The sequence below is a fragment of the Telopea speciosissima genome, chromosome 3 (assembly GCF_018873765.1).
Source record: "Telopea speciosissima isolate NSW1024214 ecotype Mountain lineage chromosome 3, Tspe_v1, whole genome shotgun sequence".
Taxonomy (NCBI): Eukaryota; Viridiplantae; Streptophyta; class Magnoliopsida; order Proteales; family Proteaceae; genus Telopea; species Telopea speciosissima.
The window spans coordinates 70,017,283-70,038,239 of record NC_057918.1 but is presented as its reverse complement, the minus strand read 5'-3'; the positions used below and the strand labels follow the sequence as shown (position 1 = coordinate 70,038,239).

Here is a 20,957-nt window from a genome sequence, read left to right as displayed (position 1 = left end):
ATATAAGGTGAGAGAACCCAAGACCATATTGATTCACACCCAAATCCCTTTTGTAACCTATGTGGGATCAACCCCCATATGACTGTTATAAAATCATAACATTGGGTTCCTCATAATCAGCAACCAAAATACTCTTTTATTTTCTTTCCCAATTATTGATGTGAGATTACAGAGACTTAATACCTTGCTTTTGATTTAAGGGATGTTCTTTAATGTTGATGAATCATTAACCTTGTCATTTATGGGACCTAATTCATCCTCTCTCTCATTATGTATTCCCTTTTCCCCATCTTGTCAAGTTTTTTGATAAAAGAAAAACACACACACACACACATCTTGTCAAGTTTGATTCCTTGATTAGTGCTTCAAAATGACCTGAAATGATATTCCAAATATTTTATGGCTTGATTTTTTGAGGGAGAAAAGAAGCAGGTCCTAGTGGAGACCTTACTTTACAAAAAGGTGTGGACACCACAAAATGGTTTGCGTATAATAAGAAGTTTCTTAGAAAAAGAAATTACCAAGTAAAGATGGTGGGGCACAAAGATAAAAGAGGGGATCTTAAGAACTGTACTTTTACTTTTATGATCTTTTTAAAGTAATTATCAACTCTGTGACTATGGTTTTCCTAAGCTTGTGTTCCCATTTTTACTCTTAAAATACATCAATCACATGTTTTTCACACACAAGTCTAACAATCTAAACACAACAAAGTTCATTAAATAGACTCTGAGATATAGTCTAATTGACTAAGATCTTAATTCATCGATTAACCCATATGTCTCCAGAGCTAGCAAAGAAAATGTTTTTTAAAAAAAGATTCAATTTTCAACTTTTCCTAATGATGATTATAATAACACTTGAAGCTTTTCATAAAATATAAAATGGGAGAATGTTTTCGGTGCCGCAGCGCAGGCTGTGCCCAGGCACATGGGCCTGCCATTCAGGGGAGCAGGGTGGTCATTGCGCCCACCCCATGTGCCTGGGCGTAGCCTGCGCTGCGGCACAGAGAACAGCGCCCCAAATAAAATATAACACTTAAAGCTGAAACCCCAGAGATTGCAGTATCAGATTTTTAGAAGATTCAGGACTTCTCAAAATAATTTAGTCTGTCTCACCCCATCTGTTAATGGTGTTTAGACTTACTGAATTCAAAGGACTAGTGGGAATTGATGCTTGCATTATTGAGCCTCAGGATGCTAAGTTTCATATCCAGAAGAAGAAAAAAGAAACCTACTGTAGTCGATGTGAGGAAAAAATTTCCACCATCTTACAAATCCTAAAGATTAAACAAAATCCAGAAAAGCTGCAAAGTTGTCTACTTTTTCATATCTTATCTGCCATGTCTCTTTTACGAAAGGAACAAAGAAATTCTCATCTTCCGACAAGTCATGTTCACAAACTACTTTCCCATATGTCAAATAAGCTTGTGAACCAATATAAAACTCAAATGTACCTCAGTAAATAAAGGTTATCATTCCCTGATAAAGCAATAAATAGTAAGCCGAAAGCAAGTTCCATTACAAATTGCAATAAAAGTAAAAGAACAGAGTTTCCTTCACCCATGCTAGTCGGTATCGAATTGCATGACTAGTGGCTTCGACTTCGTCAATAGGGGGTAGGAGTGTAATGATAACCCAAAAATTCAATCAATTGGTCATTTCACCGGTGGTCTTCCTTTCCTTCTTCGCACGTAAAGAAAAACTTTTGCCTTGTTACCAACTGAACCATTTTTTCCTCAAGATTTAGAACTTTGTTCATAACATATTTTGCAGCTACGCATACATGATGCTATTGTGACAACATAAACCGATATTTTACCTGACTTTTTGAAATAAGGAAAAATGATGTACACACTATCAGTAGTGCACACCCTCTCACAAATTGACACTCTTTCTATCAAAAAAAAAAAAAAAACTGTGGACCCCCTATATTCGCGCATCGTGAGTCACTCCCTCTTATATGTTCATTGGCTTGGCGTGAGAGATATCAATACACATGGGCAACGTGTCAATCCCTCCCCCCCCCCCGCCCCTTAAAATAATCAGGGAAAAAAATTGTCGGCTCGATCAAATCAAATTATTCAGCCCACTGGCACCAAATAATGTGAATGTATGGTGACCAAAGTTGAAGGGTTTAGAGTCTTTGGGTGAGGATGGATAGATAGGCAAGAAAACAATATCATTCCCTCATTCCTAATAGTAGTAGTAGGCTCATCAAGCTATGTAAGCTTATTCACCAAGCAGGCCACAAATCAGCCAATTTTAGTGTCAACTGCAATGGTCTAATCATGGGAGACCCACATACATTATTCATTAAGGCAATCAAATCAACTAACAATCAGTGGAACTTCACACCCAATAATACTGCAGTATGCAAATTAGGCATGGTAACTCAGGTGAACTGAGCCTCCCTAAGGCTGTGGAGTGGAAAGCATCTTTGCCAGATAACTGAACCATCATCCAGTTTTGAGTCATTGTTCAAGTAAGCAGAATGGCAACCGGATTGGTGTAACCTGATCAGCCTCCGTAGATTCTGAATCGGCTAGAATCGACCTGAACCCTTGAAATCCAATACCAATCGGCCAGAATCAAAAACGGCCAATTCCATTTCAAATCAGCTGATTCTGCAGATTCTGATCTACTTCCTCCAACCATATCACTAGTAGACCCCTGATTTCTTTCTACCATTTATTTACTATTTGGGTTTTCTTCCCCCATCACTATCTAGTGAATTATAACACTTTACTATTTGCCACATGGCAGTACACATGAGTTAATCCATGTAATAGAAGACAAAGCAAGCATCTCATTAGTACAATTTAAGCTTAAAATGAAGAGGAAGTAGCTAAAGTTACAAAAGATGTCATTTTGTATTTTATATTCATCTCCATTTGATGGTATTTTGATAATTTTATTAAAAGTTTGAAACAAAGTTTGAACGACTTTCCTTGCTTTGGACTAAAATTTGACCATTGAGACGTATGTGGGGTCCTCTACCACATGGACTAACCCATGTACAGCCAAATGGCAAACACTGAAGCATTGTAAAAGTTAGCAATAATAAAAAAAAAAAATTTGGAAGAAAATCACCAAATAAATGGGCCAATCTGTAAATTAATGATGTAAAACTAAAAGAGCCAGCAAGTAAAAGTTAGGGAGAAGAAAATTTCAAATGAACATCTCACTCTGATAATGTTACATATTAAACCTTCAAACTGAATAATGCAAAACATAATGAAAAAATAAAAATGTGAGAAGATAGAATGGAAGTAAAAGGAGAGCAAGCCAAAAATAGGGTACTAGATCTCACCGCCATCCCAGGGATTGCCTTATCCCAGTGTAGATTAATCCTAAGGACCTCCCAATCAAGGAAACAAGAAAGAAAGAGATAGCACTGCTGATCTTAGCAAAAATGACTTTAACTATGGGCATTGTAATATCGGAGAACTCAAGAAATAAGCTGAAATAGTATCTCCTGCAATCACAACCAACCAGCCCTACTAAGTCAAGCTCCAACGGAAAGAAAACCAGCACCATTATATATGTTTGTGCATGTGCAAGTATGCATGTCTTGTACATTGATAGAATACAAGCAGTGAGTTTTCTTCCCACTGGATTCCAAACTTTCTGGAACCAGAAAAGTGAATCAGAACTGGCTTCCAAACTTTCTGGTGGAACCATTCTATATGTTTGTGTATGTGCAAGTATGCATGTCTTGTATATTGATAGAATATAAGCAGGGAGTTCTCTTCAAAACTCCAAATAACACAACTGGTTTCCAAGCTTTCTGGAACCAGAAAGGTGATCCGAATGTCAGATGCAATTTGCAGACTTTCCTGATCTTCACAAGTTCAGATCTCAAGGGTTAAGCAGGAGAATCCCATGCTTATAATAATGCATGTGGTATGAACAATAGCATGCACAACAGAATGTTTGCCAGGGAGAAAGGATGTACCACCCAGTCAAGGCTCTTAGCTCCTTGGTCCTCTTCAGGGAGATGGACAATTGACTGATGACAACATAACATAATGGGGATAAAGTTGGCTTAGATTTTCCAAGACCTAGCTTCTTCCACCAGTATAATTTTTCCGTCCCACTCTTCTTATGCTCCTTGAGGAACTGAACCTGAAGAGTGCACAACTCAAAGCGGTCCTCATACATCAATACAATGGATTCCATGTTTTGATGAAGCCACTGGTTCAATGCCACCTGTGACAGAAACAAGTATAAAAATGAAAACCGAAGTGGGGTGCCCTCTGAAACAGGAATATTGTCCAATTAATAGATGTTGACTCACACATCTCAACATATACACATATGTCTGCATGCATCAACCATCTTGATGCATGAAAATGACCAGGCATGCTGACACCAACAGCAACAAGGCACAAAACTCCCAAAAACAAGGGATAATCCATGCATAAGTGTAAAACAAAGAGAAAATGCCAAACCTCATTCCGTAATCTTTGAAGTGATCGGGTTGACAAAGAGCACATAGTCAAACCCAAGCTATTCATTTCACTGGACAAGTTACTGTCAACAGAAATAAGCTCTAAATAAATGCTTGCAATTCCATCTGCCAAAGTAAGCACCAGATCTTCTAATATGTCAATCCCATGTTCAGTCAACAATTTATAGTCATAACAGCAAACTCCCCTGCAACAAAAGGCCGGGAAACACATTAAATCACAAGTCGCATTAAATGCAAAAAAGGAATGGGGGGAAAAAAAGAAACAATCAACAAAAATTAAAATCAAAGAACAAAAAAAATATTGCTAACACTCTGCAACGGCAGGACAAGAAAAAATTACAAGTTTACAAGAAACAACCTTTTATAATAACATGACTATGCAGGAAGTGAAATATATACATTCCAACACAAAAAATGACGGCAGGCAAAAAGGGAAAGGGGTGACGTGATCCTTTATAGTAAGAAAGGAAGTAAATATAAAATTAAAAGGAACAACCATTTATAATAACCAAAAGCTCCAAACTGTCAAGAGGATAATTGCACAAATTTATATTCCAAAACCATTAGATAAACACACACACACACACACCTCAAAAAAAAGGAGTATAGACAAACATGACATTTTTCCAATGAAAAAGAAAATTTGTACTTTGAACCTCTCTTCCTACCTTTGTAAATGGCCAAAAATGATCTTTGGCTATTATAGATAAATGGGTCTTGACCCTATTGTGTTTTTTCTATTATTCTCATTTATTTTAAATAGAAATAGGGTCCATAAATGATACCAAACACCGGTAAAAATGTTCTTGTGTCAGAAAAAAAATAATAATGATATCAAAGAGAGTCTTAGATACTGCAAGTGACATTAAATATAAGAAAGAGAGAATATTTTGATATCATGCATTGCATCAACCAAGCTACTGGGTTACTACTTGCACTCTACCGATATTTAATGTATGTTGGGTTCTAATTGTTGGGGTTGAGTGTATCCTGTAATGGTTCACATAATTATTTATTGGGCTTGTATTTGTAATTGGGTCAGGCTTTTGGTTCATTACATGTAGGGGGGGGGGGGGTAGGGGGGTAAAATTGTAATTGGGTGGGGATTAGGGTTTTTGGGTTCCCAATATATTGTCTCTGTGTGGAAAACCTTAGATACAAGCAAATGGGAGACCAATTTGTGAGGTGAAGAGTGGTGTAGAGTTTTTCAGGTTTAGTGGAAAATCTCTGGTTCTCTCGGGTGGATCTAGGCATTCGTGCCAAACCACGTAAATTCCTCGTGTGATTGTTTGCTTGGTTTCTTTCTCGTGGTTGCGCATTCTCCCCAACAAGTGCTATCAGAGCGAGATTCAGCAGATCATTACAGGTGTCACATTCGATTAGGGATGGTCCACAATCTTCATCTAACTTGTGATTTTGATCAATATGTGAGTTTGCTAGTTTACAACCCAACAATCTTGTTTCTTTCAACAAATCCACTCCTCTGACAAATATTTATTCCCTTCTATGATCTTGAGACTTCAATACCCAAGAAATATTTTAAGGGCCCAAGGTCCTTGATCTCAATTTGTTGAACTAGGTAAGATTTAACTCTTTGTCTCTTGCCGGTCATCTCCAGTAACGACAATGTCATCCATATAGACAATTAGTGCCATAATGGTACCATTACCATGTCGGATAAATATGATCAGCCTGACTCTAGATGTGTCTATTCTCCAAAATAGCTTTTCTAAACCTTTCAAACCAAGCCTTTGGGGACTGCTTAAGACCATATAGAGATTTCTTAAGATGACACACTTTCCCTTCAGCTGAGAGAAACTTAAAGCCTGGAGGGGTTTGCATATACACTTCCTCTTCCAAGTCACCATGGAGGAATGCATTCTTCACATCCAACTGATACAGTGGCCAATCTCAATTGGCTGCCAATGATAATAGGACTCTTATCAAATTATGTTTAGCCACAAGGGCAAATGCCTCCTGATACTCAGTTCCATATACTTGACTATATCCTTTAGCAACAACCTGGCCTTTTATCTCTCAATAATGCTATCTAACCAGTACTTGATTGAGTAGCCCATCTACATCCAACTAGGACTCTCCTCTTTGGAAGATCGACAAGCTCCCAAGTACGGTTCTTCTCAAGGGCCATTATTTCCACATTCATGGTTTCCTTCCACTTTGGTTCTTATATGGCCTCAATGACATTCTTGGGAACAGGGATTGAGGATAGAGAAACTGAAAAAGCAACACTTGTAGGAGATATTGCATCATAGGAAACAAAGTGGCTATGGGATTAGTACAAGCTCTTGTTCCTTTCCGAACAGCAATGGGAAGATCTAATCAGAAGGAAGGGAAGAAATGTTACCTGACTCAGAAAGGTAAGGCTCAGGTTGAGGATCCAAAGAGGATTTTTCGCAGGTCTTCCTTTCCCTTCTTGTGTAAACAATTAATTCTTTCTCCTTGGCAATCTTCTCAATGTTAGGTTCCCCTTCAGTACTAGTTCTCCCTGAATGGTCTAATACATCAACAACATCCATACCCTTGTGCTTTCCCACATTAAAAAAAAAAGGGAGGAATAGGTACAGATTGGAAAGGGTAAACAACAGTAGCATCCTCTTTACTTCCACTATTCTCACCCCGAAGAGGTGGCATATGGGGAGCAAAGAAGGGCACTGATTCAAAGAAAGTGACATATTTTGAGAGAAATCACTTCCTAGAGGATGGATGGTAGTACTTATAGCCAGGACCAAGAAAAATAAATTTAAGAGCTTTATTGGCCAAGTTTAGTCCTAGCAGACTTGTTAACATGCACATAGCACACACACCCAAACACTTTGGGAGGAAGAGAGAAGGCAAAAACATGGGGAGATAAGATTCCCAAGGGAGATTTGAAACTAAGGATACTAGAAGGCATGAGATTTATCAAGAAGACAGCAGTGAGGAGGGCAACAGACCAGAAAGTCTTAGGGACATTAATGCAAAAGTCGACCTCAAACCAGGAAAACCAATGGGAGATTGATTGCAGATAGGATCAACACAATAAAGAAGAACAAATTGAATATCTGAAACTTTTATTGCTTTTTTTTCTGTTTACATATGAAAGAAGAGCATAGAAAAGGATAAGAAGAAGAAGAAGGGGGGGATAGGGATAGTAGGCTATCTCAGCCTCGGGCCTCTCACCCACAGCTATCTCAGCTGTTGAACACATGTCTTCTCAGACCAAACATGTTGAAATATTAGTCTAGGGGCAGATTAGTCTTTTAGTGTCATTATTTTTAGTTTATTTTTATTCTCTTAGTATGATTGTTTGATGTAAAGGCAATTCTTTCCAAAAGGTTCTTTTTATTATAAATACAAGCTGCTGACCTGCGTAAGAACATATTGTTCTAACGCAGGTCCCTTTCTCTCTCTCGGGACTTGTGTGTTTCCTTCTTTCTCTTCCTCTCTTCTTTCTTCTTCTTCTTCCTCTATTCTGGTTATTAATTTCTGATATTATAACATAGTATCAGAGCATATATAATCAGATTGGAGGGCCTTTCACGATTCTCTTCTGATCTCTTTTTTTTCGTTTTCTTCTTGTGGTGTGCAGCCACCCATAGCTGCCCTCACCATGGTTTAAATCCACTCCTTTAGAAAATTAATGGAGTGTTTTTTATTTTTATCTACCTGACTATTCCTTGCTGATTGGAGTTCTACATCAACCACACTCGATTTTTCAGATATCGCCTTCAGGGTAAAACCCTGCCAATATCGATGTTATCTGGGAAGGTTTTTTTTTTGGAGTTCTGCGATGAAGGCCTGCAACTATATGTTTGTTCATTGGGTTTGGTGATCGATTGCAATTAAATGCTGGTTATGCTGCTTGTTTGAAGGCTTTGATCTCTTCCCAGATTCTGCTCTCGATTTCTCTTCTTGGCTGGCTCCTTCGGGTGTGGAATTGTTGCTACTTGGTTCGTATTTTTTTTTTTCTGCTGCAGATTATATTTTTTCTTAATCCTTGAAGCTGGTTCTATTGCTGCTATCCTCTTCACTCTATCTAGAATCGATTGCTGCCTTGGGATTTTACTTGTTCCCTTATCGATTCTTGGAGTGTTTCCAATATGGCTGATTCGAAGACTTCCAGTGATAATGTGAATGTCCAAATCACATCTATAAAATTGAAGGGGAATTCCAACTATTTACTTTGGGCACAAGCTGTCCGTGTCTACATTATGGCTAAGGATAAACTTAGCTATATTACCTCTGCTCCTCCTCCATTTGATTCCAAGGACTACAAACCCTGGGTGAAGGAGAATGCCATTATTTTAATTTGGTTATGGAACAGCATGGAACCGGATATTGCTGCCAATGTCATGTTCCACGCCACTGCAAAGGGAGTGTGGGATGACCTAAAGGAGACCTACTCTCAAGAGAAGAGTATGACACGCATTTATGACCTCTATGAGAAGATGTTCCAATTCCAACAATCTGACAAATCTCTCCAAGAGTATTATAGTGCATTTAAGGGCATGGTTGAAGAATTAAATGCATTCCAGCCCCTTAATACTTTTTACAGCCCTTTACTACCAATATTGAGAAGTTGAAGGCCCAGAGAAACGAATTTTTTGTATCCAAATTCTTGGCTGGTTTGAATCCAAATCTGAAGACTGTAAAAGGGCATTTATTTGCGGGTGAAACTGTTCCTACTTTGAATGATACCTACTCTAGGCTGCAGTGACCCCTAGTTCCAAACCTAACACCAACCCCAAGGAGAATTCTGCATTTACTACTACCAGAGGCCGTGGATCAAGAGGAGGACGTGGCTTTGGTGGTCGTGGTTCAGGTGGACAGCATATTGATAAGGCTGCCCAACTGCATTCTTATTGTGGGAAGACAAATTACACTGTTGAGACATGTTGGTCCAAGCATGGTAAACCAGAATGGGCTCAAAACTTGGCCAATCAATCAGCCCCTGAAGATGGTTCTGATTTTGTTGCTCCTTATGATACTAAACCTAGTCCAGCTGTGGGAGATTCGTCTACCAACATTCATGATGAGGTTTATCAACTGATGCGCCGCATAAAGAGTCTTGAGTCATTCACTTCCACTACTGGAGCATCTACTTCCGCTGCCACATTGGCTCATGCAGGTACACCTGCTTTCTTTTCCACCACTTCCACTCCCTAGATCATGGATTCGGGGGCTTCTGCTCACATGATTGGTAAGTCATCCATTTTTAGTTCTATTTCATCAAATTCTCACACTCCTCCTGTTATTGTGGCCAATGGTTCCTCCACCCCTATTACTGGGCATGGCACTGTTTGTCTAAATTCTAATATTTCTCTTGCTTCTATTTTACATGTTCCTCAATTTCCCTTGAGTCTTCTTTCTATTAGCCAACTTACTAAAAGTTTGAATTACTCAGTGACATTCTTTCGTTCTCACTGTATTTTTCAGGATCTTCACACGAGGAAGACGATCGGTGGAGGGTGTGAGAAAGATGGGCTGTATTATCTGAATGGTGCTGCTCCGTCTGCTTCGACTGCAGCTACTACTGTTGGTGGAGAGTCCCCTTTCCAATGGCATTGTAGGCTAGACCATTTATCTTTGTCTAGATTAAAGGTTTTGTTTCCGCAATTTAAATCTTTAGATAGGTTAGAGTGTGAGGGCTGCGAGTTGGGTAAGCATCATCATACTACTTATCTATCTCATACTATGCCCCATAGTCCTTCCTTATTTTCTTTAGTACATTCAGATGTGTGGGGTCCTTGTCGTGCAAGTCATAGACATGGTTTTCGGTATTTTGTCACTTTTGTGGATGACCATTCCAGAACTACATGGCCGTATCTTTTAAAGGATCAGTCTGAATTTTTACATGTATTTCAAAGTTTTTGCAATGAAATAAAGACCCAGTTAATGCTTCTATTTAAAATTTTCGGTCTGATAATGCTTTGGAATTTGTTCAAAATGAGATTTCTTCTTTTTGTGTTGCTAACGGAATGATTCATCAAACTAGTTGTTCTTATACTCCTCAACAAAATGAGGTAGCGGAACAGAAGAATAGGCATTTACTTGAGGTTGCCCGGGCTCTCATGCTGCATATGCAGGTGCCCAAACATTTTTGGTGTGATGCAGTCCTCATTGTGTGTTTTTTGATTAACCGAATGCCGTCATCTGTCCTTGCAGATAAATCTCCTTTTCTATTTTATTTCCTGGCATATCGATTTTTAGCTTACCTCTTAAAGTGTTTGGGTGTGACTGTTTTGTTCATAACATTCATCTCCTTGGTGATAAATTAGACCCTTAGTCAACTAAATGCATCTTCCTGGGTTACTCTCGGACCAAGAAGGGATATAGGTGTTATGATCCTCTGACCCGGAGGCAATTTGTTAGTGCGGATGTCACCTTCTTTGAAGGTACATCTGGTCCACCCACGGTATCTAGTGGTCCGTTAGATGTGTCTGAACCTCCTCCCATTCCAGCTGTTGTTCCTATTTCTACTTTTCCACTACAGGTGTATCGGCGCAAGAGGCACATTTGGCAGCTTAATACAGATAATTCTGGTCCATCTACATCGCTTCCTGTACCTTCCTTAACCTCTAGAGGAGATCCCAATTTACCTGCTCTTCCTGACTTACCAGCTGAACCGGATCCTGATGACTTACCTATTGCCACTCGGAAAGGTAAACGTTCATGCACTCAAAAATCTTTGGCTGCCTATACCATTGAAAAATTTGTTTCTTTGTCTCACCTTCCCTCCTACCCTCATAGTCTTGCTACCGCCCTGTCTACTTATACCATTCCTCGCACCCATTCTAAAGCTCTTACTATTCCTGCTTGGAAGAAAGCCATGGATGTGGAAATGGATGCCATACTGACTCGACATACATGGGAGTTGGTGGATTTACCTCCTGGTAAAGGCCTAGTCAAGTATCGGTGGGTGTATACAATTAAGTATCATTCTAATGGGTATGTTGAGCGGCTAAAAGCCCGTCTAGATGCTAAGGGATACACCCCGACCTATGGTGTTGATTATTTTGAGACCTTCTCTCCTGTGGCTAAACTGAATTCAATTCGTCTCATTATCTCTATGGCTGTGAATTTTGATTGGTCCTTATATCAGTTGGACATTAAAAATGCCTTTCTTTATGGTGACTTACTCGAAGAGGTCTATATGGAGCAACCTCCCAGGTATGTTGCTCAGGGGGAGAGTAGTGGACGTGTATGTAAGCTACATAAGGCCATTTGTGGGCTGAAACAGTCTCCTAAAGCATGGTTCGAGAAATTTAGTTCCATTGTGAACGGCTTTGGTTTTTCTCAGTGTTTCTTAGATCATTCTGTGTTTGCTTGCCGTCACGAAGAGAAGTTGGTTGTTCTTGTTGTCTATGTAGATGACACCATTGTGTCATGAAATGATGAGAGTGGGAGCAAGGAGGTGAAAGATTACTTACAACAGCATTTTCAAACTAAAGACTTGGCCCAGCTTCATTATTTTCTTGGGATTGAGGTCATCAGAAGCAAAAAGGGAATCAGCCTATTCCAAAGAAAATATGTGTTGGATCTCTTGACCGAAACTAGTATGCTTGCTGCAAAACTAGTAGAAACTCCTATGGATCCTAATCAGAAATTTGGCATTGATGATGGTGAGGGTCTTAAGGATGTTCACTCTTACAGAAGCTTAGTTGGAAAGCTTTTATACTTGACTGCCACTAGACCAGATATATCTTATGCTGTTGGGGTTCTTAGTCAGTTCATGCAATCCCCTTGTAAGTCTCATTGGGATGTTGCTATTCGGGTTCTTCGATACTTGAAGAGTGCTTCAGGGAAGGGGCTTATTTATCGTCCCAATAGACATATGGAGCTTGTTGCCTGTTCTGATGCAGATTGGACAGGTTCAGCTAGTGATCGTCGGTCTACCACAGGGTATTGTACGTTTGTTGGAGGAAATCTGGTTACATGGCGAAGCAAGAAACAAACCACTGTTGCCAGATCCAGTGCCGAAGTAGAGTATAGAGCTATAGTTCATACTACTGCAGAGTTGATGTAGGTTAGATCTCTCCTACTTGAGATGGGATTTCTAGTTCCAACCCTTATGAAGATGTTTTGTGACAACCAGGCAGCCATCTATATTGCTAGTAATCCGGTCTTCCATGAGAGGACAAAGCATATTGAGGTGGATTGTCACTTCGTTTGCAACGCAGTCTTGAAGAAACTAATTGTAGGGGTGCAAGTTTGGCCCTGTCAGCCCGAACCCGCCCTGAGCCTGAACAGAGTATGGGCTGAGATATTTGGCCCTGAGGGCAAGTCAGGGCTGGAAATTTCTGGCCCTGAGTCAAGGTCGGGCCAGGGTTGAGGCCTCGGGCTAAGCCTGGCCCGGCCCGGCCCGACCCAACCCTGTTTTAAGTTATGTTATAAAATATATATTGATATAATATATATACTATAAACTTTAAAAGTCAGCCATATTTTGTTATATAATCTTTTATATATGAAGATAATAAGTGATATAATACATTTTATTATAGTGCTATTTTACATAAAATTGATAATTTTATTCCCAGCTCATGCATTTCCTTCCCCCTCCCCATGACCAGGGCCAATCAGGGTCAGCCCGGCCTGACCCTGAGGGCGGGTCAGGGTTGGATTTTCCAGGCTCTGAGTCAGGGCTGGGTCGGGCCTGGGCCCAACTAAGAGCACTCAAGGTTGGGCTAGGGTTCTATAAAGCCCGGCCCAACCTGACCCTGTTGCAGCCCTAACTAATTGAGACACCATTTGTCACTTCGTCTGATCAAGTTGTTGATGTCTTCACCAAATCCTTATTTGCCCCTAGTTTTCGGTCTTGTTGTAACAAGCTGAGCATGGGTGATATATATGCTCCAGCTTGAGGGAAGTGTTGAAATATTAGTCTAGGGGCAGATTAGTCTTTTAGTGTCATTATTTTTAGTTTATTTTTATTCTCTTAGTATGATGGTTTGATGTAAGGGCAATTCTGTCCAAAAGGTTCTTATTATTATAAATACAAGCTGCTGACCTGCGTGAGAACATATTGTTCTAACGCAGGTCCCTTTCTCTCTCTCAGGACTTGTGTGTTTCCCTCTTTCTCTTCCTCTCATCTTTCTTCTTCTTCTTCCTCTATTCTGGTTATTAATTTCTGATATTATAACAAAACACTTGCAAGCAAGCAATAGAAATTCCATTAATCAAATCTTAATTCAAGTACAACTGATGGGGCCTATTTATAGCTTGGCCTAAGCTTCACAAAATAGAAAGTCTCAAAAAAATAGAAACTAAATCTAACTAAAAGGAAACAAAGGACTGAAATAAAAACTTAACAAAATAGAGACTTCTAAATAAAAGCTAAGCAACTAAAATAGAAACTCTAACTTTGACAAGGTTTCAAAAATAGAAACTAGATCCTCATCAAAAAAAAGAAGCTAACTTGGTCTTCAATCTTCTAGAAGTTGTCCCATCGATCCTGGAGTATCTTGTTGTCCAAGGCTTCTAGAATAGAGACACACATGATCTAAGCTGGGACCCACAACACTGTTGACGTGAACAGTACCCGAAGTTCATATGCACAGTAACTTTGTTTTTTAAATCTGTTTTTGTCCTGTTCTTCATGCTTTGATCTGCATCAGACATGCATACCAAACAGTAAACTTCCAATAACTTCTAATAAATCACGATTTTTCCGCTCAACTATCCCATTCTGTTGGGGTGTGTCAACACGAGAAAGCTGATGAATAAAAAAAGGGCATATGGCATACTCAGTGCACGAGGCTCTCGCAACTGTGGGGTCTAGGGAGGGTCATAATGTATGGATCCTTACCCCTGCTTTCGTAGAGAGGCTGTTTCCAGACTTGAACTCATAACCACTTGGTCACAATGGAGCAACCTTACCATTGTACCAAGGCCCAGCAAGCTGATGAATAATATCATTATTAGTGAATTTTTTGAAGCCTGCTATTAGAACGAACAATTTTCAGTCTAGTATCAAATTGAGTGCAAACCATTTGATAGAAATTTTTAAGGCATCATAAACATCACTATTGTGTATCAATAAGAAGGTCCATGTAGTACGACAGTAGTCGGTCAACAAATGAAACAAAATAGCGATAACCAAATAAAAAAGTGGTAGGAGCGGGTCCCCAAACATCAGAATGCACAATATAAAAGGGAATAGTAGACTAATTACCATGGTAAGGATAATGAGAACGACAATGTTTAGCAAACAAACATGGTTCACATTGAAAAGTGTGGGAATTAGAAATAGAGGAAAACAATTGGGGCAACTGTTTTTCATAACAACAAAAAGGGGTGTCATAAACGTTGGTGCCAAAGCATCACAGAATCAGTTGTACTACTGTCATGACGCCCACAAACATATGACTTAGCTTCTTTCAAAAAAGATGGCCTTGGTTCAAGAAGGTAGAGCCCTTTCTCCTCATGCCCACTGCCAATAATCTTATTCGTCACCAAATCCTGAAAAAGAAAGTGAGAAGGAAAGAAGGTGACACAACAATTTATGGATTTCATTAAGTAACTCACGGAGAGGACATTAGTAGCAAAGTTTGGAACATGGAGAATAGAGTCAAGGGATATAGAAGAGGTTACTAGCACACTACCCTTACCAAAGATAAAGGAAAGTGAATCATCAGCAATTCTAACCTTATCCCTACCTGAGGAGACAATACGAGTCCTAACACTAAGACATACTAGTCATGTGATCAGTAGCTCCAGAATCAATGACCCAAGAAAGGAAGTAGTTGAGGTAGAGGCCTGCAAGGCTGAAGCCAAAGAATCTGACATGGTTGCTTAAAAGAGGAGCTACTCAACAGTTCCATAACGCCCCGAAAAACTGCAAGATCTTCCCTTGTGAGGGAACTGTTGTTTGCCTGTAGTCGAGAGGGATACCCAATGGTTTCAGTTTCAGCCATCTCAATGTGTGCTCTAGCTCCCACTCTCGTGCCATCATGCATACAGATAGGTGCAATTCTAGGGGGACATCCATGAGGCTCCCAGCAGGTTTCCCTAATGTGCCTAGGTTTGCCACAAAGATCACATCTGATTCTATCTCTATCATCCCCACGGTTTGGCCCTTTACCGCTTCCTCTACCACGCCAACCTCTCTGGGAGCTAGAGGTAAGAGCATATTTCTCAAGGATGGTGCAGTTTCCATGGCCACTCGTCTAGTTTCTTAACTTTGCAAATAACCACAAACCTCATCTAAAGATGGAAGGGGTGATCAGCCTAAGATTTGCACCCGGATTGGTTCATATTCCGGATTCAGTCCGCCAAGAAGAATCAGACACGTTCCTTCTCAATTCTGTAGACCTTCGGCTCATCCTTAAGGTTGGACACCTAGAGATACTATAGTGGTCATACTCTTCCCAAAGACCAACAATTGTGTTGAAGTACACAGAGATAGTCTTGTCCCCCTATTTCATTGTGATAATTATGTAGAGGAGTTGGTAGACCTTAGCCGAGTCACACACTTGGTCAAAAGTATTAGCAACACTATCCCATATATCTTTGATCATTTCCTTCCGTATAAATCTCCTATCAATATCGGGTTTCATATAAAAATCAACCAGGTCATAACAATGGAGTTCTTCATCTCCTGTTTCTAATATGTTGAATTACTTGAAGGAGCATCAATGTTGCCAGTAATGCCAAGTCACTCACTCGGTCAAAAGTATTAGCAACACTATCCCATATATCCTTGATCATATCCTTCCATATAAATCTCCTATCAATATCGGGTTTCATAAAAAAATCAACCAGCTCATAACAATGGAGTTCTTCATCTCCCGTTTCTAATATGTTGAATTACTTGAAGGAGCATCAATGTTACAATAATGTAACCAAACTTCCCCCAACTTCGTAGAGATAGCTTCATAGAGTGAGCCCAATCCAAATAGTTGGTGTTGTCCAACTTGACAATGGATATCTGGGCGTTTGGATTTTCAAAGGTTATCAGACTGTGGTTGGTTCGCACTACTCAAACCACCAATTGAGGCTTCCATAGGTCCACTGGCCTCTGACATTTTGTTAGAACACACTTGGGAAGCTGATTGGAAGCCCAAAAATATGGAGAGTACACACTCCACCCAAGCACTCCTTCCCGGTACTCACACAAAAATTCAAACAAAAAAACAATTCACAAAACTTGAAGAAATCACCATGAAATGTACGTTTCTGCATGGATTCATCTTATCACTACTCACAAGCCCCAAATAGCACTAGATTGCCTTAAGCTCAACCTTCAAGATGAAAAGACAGCCAAAGAACCAGAATTTGGCGGAACAATAGGTTGACAAAGAAATGAGTTGCAAATTGCAAGCCACGGACATACCTCCTTTACAATTAGAGGCCTTGGGGATTTGATGGAGGGCCCTTGGGCGCCCTCCAATGGGCCTGGTCCCAGAAGCAACTTATCCTTGATAAGAGAAAAAAGGGGCTGGAAGAACAGGGCTGGCGGTAACCTCAATTCTTTCTCATTTTTTTTAAAGAATTCTGCCTTCACAGCTTTAAGACTCCATCAATGTCTTCTAGTTGGGTGAATAACCTGAACAGCTCTTCTTACATGGTGCAGCCTCTGTTGGAGCCCTCTACTCTTCTAGGGTTCCAAACAAGAGGCAGAATGGAGAGGGAGATTGTTGGTTGACTGTCAAACCTTTCTCTGATACCAAGTTCAAAGTGACAACAGTGAACAAAAGGAAGTAATATGGGAGCAGAGAGGAAGAGAGTGTGTGGAATGCTTGCAAAGAGAATCAATTTCTCTCCCCCATACTAACATAAGAGAGCCTGGAGAGGTAAAAGGGTAAAAATACAAACTCTAACAATTACCCTACAATGACAGCTGAAAGATAATTCTACACCACTGCTCAAAACTATCTTATTCAATTACTCAAAAATGCATATCCAGATTGAATAAGATGGAAGCGAATATATCATTCCATCCTACAATTTGTTAATGCAATGCCAAATTATTGAAAGGAACAGAAGTAAACCTCGAGAAATATTTTACCAAAGATGGGATGAGAACAAATCTCTTCAATGTTGAATGTTGTATGTTGAAACCTGAACAGGAAAAGCTGACTAATATTTGTCATCATATCAAATGATCAATCCAAAACTGTTTGGCTATGGAAGCAAAGGGCCAGGGTAATCATCAACAACAACAACTCAGCCTTATCCCAACTAAATGGGATTGGCATCATCCAGCTCCTTATCTTTTTTACCCTTCCATCTAGTCTCTTGAATACAAGCTATGTTACTCCTTCTCCTCATAACATCTACCAATTCCATTCTCTTACCCGTTAAAGGGCCAGAGTAATCAATGTATTATTAAAGAGATATTTTGATAGGTAGCACAGTCTGGGATTCTTGCATAAAGTTGTCTTCCTCAAAGAAAATTAAAAGGGCGGCTAAGAATAAGGCATTACCAAAACAACCAACTAAAGTGCTTCTATTTGTCTATCCTGACTGTCATATAAACATGATCACGATGATGAAGTTTCTATTGACTACTAGAGAATTGAGATTGACAAAATTCAAACAGTTGAATTGGTAGACAAGACCAGAAATGATGGACTGAAAGGAATAAGGGAAGTAATGAAACCAAAAATAAGTTAATCTACAATTAGTTACCTAAGACAACCAAATCTAAGAAACAATAGTACATCCGCATAGAGATCCTCCTTGCCGGACTTTTTTATGTTCTGTAAAATAGTTCCATCATCTTTCAACTTCTCAAACATTACAGAAAGAAGAGCCTGTCAAGAAAGACATCCATTTGATCAAATTAATGTTGCAGAACATGTGTTAATCTAGTTTATTAACTAGTCCAAACTCCAAGCATACCTTGTCAGGGTTCCTGCCTTCCAAGTAAAGCTCATCTTCAAGCCATTTCAGGCATATTGGTTGACTGGACTTTTGAAAAATGTCAGATAAAACTTCCAACCAATCATTTCTATTAATGATTGCACATTTCCCTGAGATATTATTGACCTGCAAAACCATTTTGTGAAACCGTTAGCCAAACAAAAGAATATATGTTACTTGCATTTTTAATAGGAATCAGAAATTTATTAATGAAAAGATGACAAGGAAATCCACTCAATAGTTGCATTTGGAAAGACACAATGATGAAATTACAAGTCTTTTTCTCCCATTCAGCTAAAATTTTGATACCAGAAACATAATATTATGACATAAATCAGCAATTAACCATGTCTGAGATTCACCATGCCCCTATGCATCAAAAAGAATTTTAAAATGAGTAAACAGTCATTCCATCCATGTGGTCATTAATTAGAAAGTACAAAGATCAACTTATCCAAATCAACCTGCATTCCATCACAGGCAGATATGGAGGAAAGGGAGCCCGTACCCTAACCTTATCCTTACCAGAGCAAATGATATAGGAATCATAATAATGGAACGTACCAGTCATGTGGTCAGTGGCACCAGAGTCAATGACCCAAGACCGGGCTGCAGTAGAAGCTGAGGTGGAGACTTGCAAAGCTGAGGATGAAGAAGAGTTGGCCACTATACGTGCAGGAGATGTGCTCAGCTGTGACATGACCATGCGAAACACAGCATCTGCCAAAGTGGAGTCATCCTGTGTAGCATCTACCTTAGTCATCACAAAGTGTGCTCTAGCTCCCCCTCTACGGCCACCACGACCTCGTGTGCCAGGAGGACGACCATGGAGAGACCAACACTTATCCTTGGTGTGTCCAGTCCTCCCACAATGATCACATTTAAACCTGTCTCTACCAACTCCACTGGCACCAACTGTCTCCACTGCTCTGTCTGCCTCACGGTTAGGCCCTTGGCCCCTACCACCTCCACGGGTGTCTCGGAAAGAACTTGAATTGAGAGCTGACCTCTCAAGAGATGATGTTGGTGTTGGTTCCATAACAACACGCCGAGTCTCCTCACTCTGTAAGTGACTACAGACCTCGCTAAGAGATGGAAAGGGGGACCGGCCTAAAATCCAGAGCCTAATTGGCTCATAGTCTGGGTTCAGACCACCAAGTTAAGTGAAGACACACTCCTTTTCAAGAGTCCGATACACCTTTGCTTCATCCTCTGGGTTGGTAAATTGAAGATCCCTGTAGTGGTCATACTCCTCTAAAAGACTAAGAAAAGCATTGTAGTACTCAGAAATGGTCCTATCACCCTGCCTCATTGAGTTAATTTTTTGGTGAAGCTGATAGACCTTGGCAAAGTCACCCACCCTATCAAAGGTCTGGGAGACACTGCCCTAGATTGCCTTGGCAGTTTCTTTTCTTATAAACCTTCTCCCAATCTCTGGCTTCATGGAGAAGATTAACCATGTCATGACTATAGAAATTTCGGTCTCCCATTTCTCATAGGTAGGTGAACTAGGCTCTAGGGCTTTAATAGCACCTGTAATGTACCCAAGTTTCCCTTTGCTCCTAAGGGAAAGCTTCACAGAGTGTGACCAGTCCAAGTAATTAGTGCCATCAAGCTTCACAAAGGAAATTTGTAGATGTGTGCTCTCATAAACCAACTGAGGAGCTGCTAGAGTGGGCTGTGAATCAGCCGAACCAAGCCCGGAGACATCAGAATCACCCATATTGTAAAGGAAATGGCACCTGACCATACACTTAGGTATCCAAATAAGATGGGGAGTACACACTCAACCCAAATATGCAGTCCCACACAAAGAAAATATCCAGCAAGGAAGAAAAAAACACCATAAATTAAGATAAAATCCACCTTAGCTCTTTCCAAGAAACAATACCAACTCAAGCAAACTCAAAAAAAAGCCAAGACTGTCCATAGTATGGTTTTAATCAAGAGGGCCATATATTGCAGACCAAATGTAAGAGAAGAAGAGGAAGTTTACCCTGTTAGGTTTCACGAAACTGAGCTAAACTCAAAGAACTTCTTCAGCAGCTAAAGAGGAGCAACAGGAGCATAACCAGCACCCTTGGGCGATTCTAATGGTCCATCCATAAGACCAAACTCATGCCGAAGGAGAGAGAACTTGGACCTGCAACTGTTGACTGGCGGAAAAACTAGGAACAGCTTCAAGTCTTCAAAACAGCTTCATATCTTCAAGATAGCTTCAATAGAGCTCAAAGACTGGCTTCAAACATCTAAATAGGTTGTAAAGAACCTATTCCATACTCCTTCAACACCTAAATAGTTGTTTCACATAGAGGTCTCTTCTTTGGAATCCTAGGACATAATGGATTCCAAAGACAGAAAAAACAGAGGAAGTTGAAGGAGAAGAAGAAGACAAGAGAAAAGGACGGAGAAGAGTTCGGTTGTAATGCTTGTGTGTGAGATGATTCTCTCCACACCTATATTACTCCACTAACAACACTAAACATATTACATCCAACCCCCTCTAGGGAGGTAAAAAAGAAGATATTACAATATAAAGGAACTAGATAAAGTCCAGTTCCTAAAGTACCCCTAGAACATAAATTCTACTAACTCTAACAGATCGCACAGCAGGGAGG

The 20,957-nt window shown here is 39.9% G+C and overlaps 1 protein-coding gene across 2 annotated transcripts in view; it reads right to left on the bottom strand.

Moving 5' to 3' along the window:
• Positions 1–3,090: 3,090 nt before the first annotated feature.
• LOC122656400 overlaps positions 3,091–20,957 on the bottom strand; it is a 26,336-nt gene continuing 8,469 nt past the window's right edge. The window contains exons 5-9 of one of the 2 annotated variants that reach the window (XM_043850890.1): positions 18,319–18,465; positions 18,110–18,230; positions 4,447–4,662; positions 3,958–4,216; positions 3,091–3,477 (exon numbers count right to left, since the gene is read on the bottom strand). In XM_043850890.1, the coding sequence (XP_043706825.1) occupies positions 3,309–3,477; positions 3,958–4,216; positions 4,447–4,662; positions 18,110–18,230; positions 18,319–18,465 (912 nt within the window). In that variant the 3' untranslated portion in view covers positions 3,091–3,308. Of the gene's footprint in view, positions 3,478–3,957; positions 4,217–4,446; positions 4,663–18,105; positions 18,231–18,318; positions 18,466–20,957 lie in introns of both variants that reach the window. The other variant, XM_043850891.1, reaches the window with a different exon arrangement.